This window comes from Microcaecilia unicolor, chromosome 6, assembly GCF_901765095.1.
Source record: "Microcaecilia unicolor chromosome 6, aMicUni1.1, whole genome shotgun sequence".
Taxonomy (NCBI): Eukaryota; Metazoa; Chordata; class Amphibia; order Gymnophiona; family Siphonopidae; genus Microcaecilia; species Microcaecilia unicolor.
In genome coordinates this window covers 28023690-28031898 of record NC_044036.1, presented here as the reverse complement: position 1 = coordinate 28031898, position 8209 = coordinate 28023690, and the positions used below count along the sequence as shown (strand labels likewise).

The 8209-nt window shown below is 45.4% G+C and overlaps 1 protein-coding gene across 3 annotated transcripts in view; it reads left to right on the top strand.

Annotated features, from left to right (window-relative positions):
* Window positions 1-2731: 2731 nt before the first annotated feature.
* Window positions 2732-8209, top strand: part of SLC1A7 (solute carrier family 1 member 7) — a 145284-nt gene continuing 139806 nt past the window's right edge. For all 3 annotated transcript variants that reach the window (XM_030205985.1, XM_030205988.1, XM_030205987.1), the window contains exons 1-2: window positions 2732-2866; window positions 7323-7402. In XM_030205985.1, coding sequence (XP_030061845.1) covers window positions 2732-2866; window positions 7323-7402 — 215 coding nt within the window. The remainder of the gene's footprint in view (window positions 2867-7322; window positions 7403-8209) is intronic.

Sequence of the window (8209 nt, the reverse complement as noted above, 5' to 3'; positions counted from 1 at the left end):
CAAGTGGCAGCCCAGCCCAGCAAGAAAGCATCTATCGCTTCTTGCCCACCAAAGAGGTTTAAGGCCAAGGCCGGCATGACGTCAAAAGGTTGAAGCCGTCACGCCCCCGTAGCCGCCATATTGGCCAGAACAAAACAATTGCTGTAGCTATTGTAAACAATAGCAAACTTGTGAGGTTTTTGTTTGTTTTTTTAAACCTCCTAGATTTTGCATTCTCTACGTTAGGAGGGGGTTGGGCTGGATGTAAGGGGAGTTGGGTGAGTGGGGGACTTAGGGTTTTTTTGAGAGGTCTGTGATTGGGGGGGGGGGGGGGGGGGGGGGGGGAAGGATTATATTCAAAATGTATGTGTCAGTGCTCCAGAGCTTACTTTGGGATCCTTTTACAAAGGCACGCTAGCATTTTTAGCGTGCGCTGAAAATAAGCGCACGCTAAATAATAGAGATGCCCATATATCCCTATAGGATCTCTAACGTTTAGTATGTGCAGTAATAACACTACCGCGCTTTTGTAAAAGACCCTCTTTGTTATTTGCAGTGCTGTATTGTGGATTTCATTGCCGCAGTATGTGCCTTTATTTTTCCTTATTGTAACCCTAGGGGTTAATTAATTAATTAATTTATTTTTAACTTAGGGCCCTGTTTACTAAGCCGTATTTTAGGTGCATTAACCATGTATGCGCCTACAATATCCCTATATGCGCCTACATGGTTTGCGTGCACGTTAATTGTAGGCGCGTTAAAAACGCTAACACACCTTAGTAAAAAGGGCTCTTAAATACTAGGTGGGGTTGGAGGTAGTGTCGGGATTTTGGGAAGAATGAGTCCTGTGGTCCAGGTCGGGATTCGGCATCGGGGCAGCATAGAGGCTGTGAGAGAGTAAGCATTGGACAGGGTTGGATGGTCTGCTGCAGGTGCCGCTGAGTTGGAGAGCCGGTCGGCTTTGGCGCTGGACTGAGTTGGGAGGCTGTTGGTCCAAGGCAGCACTGGGGGCAGGAGTAGAGAAGAGCGCAGAGGCAGGAGTTGGAAAAAGAAAGCCCTGATAGGGGTCAGTGCAGCCTGAATGCAATACACAGCTCTTCAGTGTGTCTCCTCTCTTATCTCTTCCTGCACCCCTCCCTAGGAGCACCATCAGGTAAGGCCCTTTTATCTCTACCCTTCTTCTCCACCCCAGGCTATTCCTTTTATCTTCCTACGCTGGTAAGCCTGGAATAGATTTCCTGAGTCAGTACAGCCTAGAATAGACTTCCTGAATTGGTACATCTTGCTTGCGGTAAGCCTGGAATAGACTTCCTGAGTCGGTACATCTTGCTCATGGGAAGCCTGGAATACACTTCCAGAGTCGGTGCATCTTGCTTATGGGAAGCCTGGAATACACTTCCTGAGTCGGTACATCTTGCTTATGGGAAGCCTGGAATAGATTTCCTGAATCGGTACATCTTGCTCATGGGAAGGCTGGAATAGACTTCCTGAGTCGGTACATCTTGCTCATGGGAAGCCTGGAATAGACTTCCTGAGTCGGTACATCTTGCTCATGGGAAGCCTGGAATAGACTTCCTGAGATGGTACATCTTGCTCATGGGAAGCCTGGAATAGACTTCCTGAGTCGGTACATCTTGCTCATGGGAAGCCTGGAATAGACTTCCTGAGATGGTACTTCTTGCTCATGAGAAGCCTGGAATAGACTTCCTGAGATGGTACATCTTGCTCGCGGCAAGCCTGGAATAGACTTCCTGAGATGGTAGATCTTGCTCGCGGCAAGCCTGGAATAGACTTCCTGAGATGGTAGATCTTGCTCATGGGAAGCCTGGAATAGACTTCCTGATTTGGAACACCTTACTCTATCTCAGACTCTATTTAAACCTAGGCTAAAAGCTCACCGTATTGAGGCTGCTGTTAACCCTTGACCCCTATTCACCTGTTCAGTACCCATGTCTGTTTTAATCATTCCCACAATAAGTAATTTCCTAATCCCTAATTTGTCCTGTTTGTCTATCTTGAATAAATGATAAACTGTGTTGAGCAGGGACTGCCTTGTACGTGTTTAGTGTACAGCGCTGTGTACATCTAGTAGCGCTATAGAAATGATAAGTAGTAGTAAGAGAAGACAAAGGATATTTGTTTATATTGTACATATGTGCCTTTGTTAACCACACAGATGTACTTATGATTTGCAGTACACAATCATAATACAATGAAATACTGTAAAAGGAGAAGGTAGAAATACGGGAAGAATCCCTTGGTAGTTGCAAATGATGGCGCCAGCTCCCTGCCCTGGTTCTGTTTGAGTTGAAGTATAAAGGAAAAGGAGGACAATTGTCAGATCAAAAAACTGGTCTAAAATAAAATCTTTCCTCTAAGAGGGCTGTGACTGCCACATTGCATGCTACACAGTAGCAACATAGTACAGTTAGTTGCTGGTCCCATTTCCTGAGTTACAGTGCTGCACTGCACAGAGTTTAAAAAACACTCGTTTCTAATCTCCAAGGTTCTTCCTGATGTCATTGATAATAGGATTGCCAATGGGTATTACTTGGGAAGAGTGATCCGAGCTGCAGGCGTGCTAGCGATTGGTTGAAGGGTGCCCTTGGCAGGTAGGCTCAGCAGCTGTTAGGAACAGTTTGATCTGATCTCTCCAGAGCAAGAGCTTTCAGTTTCCAATGAAGAACACAAGTGGCAGCTTTCTCTCCATGGGATGCAGCTGTGAGTCTTCCCCATGATTTGCACCATAGGCATGGCTCTGGAAGCAATGTTGGCTCGGCCCAGGGATATCTGTAAAAGGAATGGTTTGCTCATCCTTTCCGTGCTGTCTGTCATAGTGGGATGCCTTTTGGGGTTTTTCTTGAGGACTAGACGACTTTCTGAGCAGGTCAGTAGAGGAGTTTTCAGATTTCAACTCAAAACAATGTCTTAGCTTCTATTTATTTGTATTTTACCGGGTCAAGCTGTTTTTTCAATGCCTGGCATGACTCTAAAAAAAAATACATTCAGTGCCACTATGCATCTAGACCAGGGGCAGGCAAGTTATACAGAAAGGGCTGTGTAAATGTCAGTGCTATCTATCCCTAATGGTCTGCACACAGAAAATGAACAAATGTGCCATATAATTCACTGTCAACAAAGCTCAAAATGACGACTGAATGGACACATACTTCCATCTTTTCAAGCATTGCTAACACTGTCAAACAGGTCTTGTCCCGTTGTATCCTTCAATGATTCTACTGACAACAAAACTCTGGTTAATGATGATTGTGTTGGCCATTTTCTGCATATACTTCCCGTGGTCTCGCAGGCAACATAAAATTTATTGGCAGGTCTGAAAGAGCTTGCCACTGGCACCTATACATATAGCAGTGATATTCCTATAGGTAAGTGGTTTAATTTAGATCAGCTTTTTGCCTTTTTAAAATATTGCTGGATAGTTGGGTGCGCTGCCTTTGCTGTGCTCTAACTCCCCCCAGCAGCATGGGGGCAATTTTTTAAGTGGACACTTCCTTTGAGGTGCCCCGATGTCCCACGATGAAAGCCTGGTGCACTTAAGCACTATTCTATAACTGGGCATCTAAGTCATGTAGCGTATAACTGTATAGGGGATATTCACATGGGTGTGTCATGGGCATCCTAACTATTTCAGCACATGGTTTATTGAATACTGTCAGTCAGGCACCAAACTGCTGGTGCATTAAAACCACTGTTCCCTCTTTGCTGAGCGGGAGTCCTCCACTTACAGTCCTGCCAGTGGGTGGCACTATTTTCAATAGTGAGGGTCAGGCAAGTTCTGCAGGACTCCAAGGAACTTGCCTATCTCTAGAGATTGAAAACACAATATTGAAGCACCACCCCCTACTGGCAGTAATGCAGTTGGAGGAATCCTGCTCTGCTAAGAGGGGACAACTATTATGATGCTCACATTTACACGTGCAGTAGAGCTGGCGTAAGTGGTGGTGTCTAATTGCTGACATACTCTAGTATTTTGTGACACATTAGGTGCACAAATTTGCAGTCAGAGCATTACCTTAGCATTTAAATTTTGGGCGCCTAACTTTTAGTGTCCTTTATTGTTTTGCCCCCTAAATGTAAAAGTCTCTTTGAAAATCAGGTCATAGATTTCTAGTCCATCTTTCTATACTAAGCTCAAGAAAGATTACAAGCAAAGCACAACATAAAATGCAATAATATAAAAAAAATGATGTCATCAAATACTAGACAAAAGAAATCCTCAGGAATTATTTTCCAGGCAAAAGGGTCACAATGCAGCATTTTATATCATTTTCTGTAGGGTGTCTTTCTAAAAGTAATTTAGCAGGAAAAAGCACAGTGGGCCCCAAGATAAATAAACTGAGTTTCTTCATACCAATTCTTGGGGCCCATTGTGCTTTTTCCTGCTATGTTTCACCACTGCGCTTTTGAATCGCTCTCTTTTGTTGCTTCTAAAACAGGGCGTAGCCAGACTTTGGCGGGAGGGGGGTCCAGAGCCCGAGGTGAGGGAGCACATTTTAGCCCCCCCCCCGGCACCGCCAACCCCCCCCCCCCCCGGCGCCATTGCTGACCCACTGCCAGAAAAAGTTAGCATACAGCGACGGCGAGTTGGCGGCGGGAGGGGGAGTCGAGAGGGTCATCAGCAGGGGGGTCCAGGGCCAAATCTATGGGGGCCCAGGCCCCCATGGCCCCATGTAGCTACGCCCCTGTTCTAAAAGTAAAATATAGCATCAACACATCACTGTTCCCTCTAAGCTGAGCATGAGTCCTCCACCTATAATCCTGACAGCGGGTGGCGCTATTTCACATCCGTATTTTCAATAGCGAGGGACAGGCAAGCTCTGCAGGACTCCAGGGAACCTGCCTGTCTCTATGGTTAAAAACACAATATTAAAGAACCAGTGCAGGTGGAGGACTTCCACTCAGCTTAAAGGGAACAGTGCCACACACCACGGGGGTCCCTGTACTAAGCTGCAATATAAAGTGTTCTTAGAGCGCCCTTACGCAGGTTTTTCCCATGTACTAAGGCCATTTTTCCTGCAGCTGGAAAATGGATGATTTTCTATTTTCTGAATTAATGGCCACACACTATTTTTTCCATTAGCAAATGCATGAGCCTATTTTGTAGGCAGTAAAGAACTCACGTGTTCATCCTGCCCTAATCAGTTAGGGCCCCTTTTGCATGGGCTTACTGTTTGCTAAAAAAGGAACTACCACTGGGCTACCGCAGCAGCCCAACAGTAGTTCCCACCTCCAGCGTGCCGTCATATCCGGTGCTACAAAAATATATTGATTTTTGTAGCATCATTGTGTACTCAGCGGTAATGGTTACTATCGGGTTAGCGCAGGAGCCCTTACCGCCACCTCAGTGGGTGGTGGAAGGGCTCCCCCCCCCCCCCAAAATGGTCACACAGCAAGTGCTTCACTTGCCGCACAGCCATTTCTTTAAAAAAAGAAAGCTCTACCTTTTACCCGCTGCGGTAAAATGGGGCCTCAGTGCGCATCAAAAACACACACCGACGCCAGCGCAGGCCCCCTTTTTACCACAGCTTGGTAAAAGGGGCCCTTAATGAGCAGTAATGTGGCCGTGTTAACTGGTTTTCACTGTCATGCTCACTCTCAATCCCCAGACATGCCCCCACTGAGAAAAAGTCCCCAAAAATTAGCACGTTGGGATTTCACTACAGGACACCTCAGAATGTCCCGCAGTAAGCCCTTTTAAGCTGCAGCTTAGTAAAAGGAGCCCTAAGAATCTTCTGTTCATATTATCAATGTTTAGAACTATATTAAAGACTAGTAAAAAAAGGCCCGTTTCTGCTGCCGCTCCTCTCGCCTCTCATGTCGCTGCGCTTCTCCGGGGTCGTCCTCCAGGGGCAGTGATGTGGAGGCGAGAGGAGGAGCGGCTGCAGAGCCGACAGCCAATGCCTGCTGGCTGCCTGCGGTGCCGTCCTAAAATCAGCTGTTTGTGTTTTTGCAGCGGTCGCTGCTGCTGAATAGGAGAAGCAGCAGTGGCCAGAAATCGGAGCTGGCGCCGCCTGTGACGCTGGAGACTTGGGCAGGTCTGTTGGGTGGGTGAGCGGGCCTGGAGGGAAAGTGGGTGGGCAGACAGAGAGGGGGGAGCGGCGGCGGCGACCTGGGGAGGGGGGAGCAGTGGCTGCGGTGACCTCGGGGGGGGGGGAGTGGTGGGGACCTTGGGGGAGGGGTGCGGTGGGGACCTGGGGGTGAGGGGTGAGCTCCGGCGGCAACCTTGTGGGGGGGCGTGGCGGCAGGGGCCGGAACCCCGGGGGCAGCCTTGCCCCGGGCCCGACCCAATCTGCTCCTTCAACGTTCGAATGTCTCTCACTGGGTTTGTAACGTCAGAAGATGGTTACGATCCCAGTGAGACGCATTTGAACGTTGAAGGAGCAAATTATTATATTAGATGTGCACAAATACTTTTGCTCCTATATACTAACGTGTGGTAATGACTTTGCATTTACTCAAAAGTAACTGCAAAATCTTTGTGTTAACTATTGGGGGCATCCTCTGCCTTGGAGAGGGTACCGCTAGTGGCAGTAGAAAGTGGAATTAATGGACTCCTTAGGAAGGTAGTTGTGCTAAAACACAACTCATGTCGAGTCCTTTTTAATAAGTTTCTACAATAAAGAGCTGCTACATTTGGACTATTTGCTCGTCTGTCTGGTACTTCCCACTATGTACTCTTACTGACACTATTATAGTGCAAGTTATGCTTTGCTTATGTAATACATTAGTGAAAACAGTTATGTCATTGATCGTTTCATTGTGATTTATTTATTTTTATTGATTTATTTATTTGTAACGTTTGTACACCACATTTTCCCACCTATTTGCAGGCTCAATGTGGCTTACATAGTACCGTGAGGCAGTAGCTACCTCCAGTGGTGAAACAAATATAGAGTGATGTTATTTATTATACTACCCTTCGAGTGCTACATCAGAGTGATTTACATATTAACCCCCCCCCCGGTTTACTAAGCCACTCTAGCAGCTGCTGTGCCCTAATGCTGACACAGCCCATTTGTCGGCATTGCCGCACGGCAGCTGCTAGTGGGGCTTGGTAAACAGGAGGTAAATCTAATAACAGATTTAACAAGGACAACACAAAACAATTCACAAACATAAAAACAAAAGGCGGGGATGCCTAGGGCAACAACTAATATCCTGCTAAAACATCAATTGTGATATATCTGATGATACTTTAATCATGACAATGAAGTTGCTGTATATAAATGCCCAATGCATCTAATAATTGCTTTGTAAAATGTGTGATTTTCTTATTTTGTTTAAAAACATCATTGCAACGATAAACCTTTCTTCTTTTCTAGGAAATAAATTATTTCCAGTTCCCAGGGGAGCTGTTGATGAGGATGCTCAAAATGCTGATTCTGCCGCTAGTCGTCTCAAGGTAACATAGGGTACAATAATGAGTCTGGTTGTTGGAACCTTTTTAGATCTACCTTTCTAAGGGTTGTTTTTAATTACTAGTCTTTTTACCACCTGCCCAAATTAGTACTCACCAGTCATCCACAATTTGGGAGGATAAAAGAATCCAAGGCCACGTGCATATAAGAAAGTATAGTTTTATTTATTTACCAAGTACAAATACAATTAATAGTTTCTCATGAGAGATCAGTACAGTTACCTAAAGAGATATTCTCTGTCTGCATCTCTGAAATACCGTTCTGAAACTGCTGTTTATATCGTTTGTTTCGGACAATGATTTACATGGCTTTTTCTACAAACTATCCTTCTCACAGATTATTATCTAATTCCCAGCATCTGGTTTTCTTAAGCTATTTGGACAACATTCTTCTGTTGTTTGTACTACTTTCTTTTCCCAAGGCCTGCCTTGCCCGTAAGGGTATCATAATAGATCATAAATTCCAGAGTCCTGCAGGCTCGTCAATCTCTGATAGATTCCAGAGTCATACAGACTTATCAATCTCTGGCCTTTTAACCCATTCCATAGTGCATGATTGTGCTCATAATTCTACAGGGTCCCTTATACTACATCTACAAGGCATTAGAAAATGGGCTTAGGGCTAGATTCTATATATGGTGCTTAAAAATCAGTGCAGAAAAAAGTTTTATTCTATAAGCTACACTTAAGTTAGGCACAGTTTATAGAATAGCACTTATGCCCGGGAATCATTATTAACTTTAGACGTGGCCATTTGCACCAACTGAAGCATGGTTCAAATGTATGCACCTA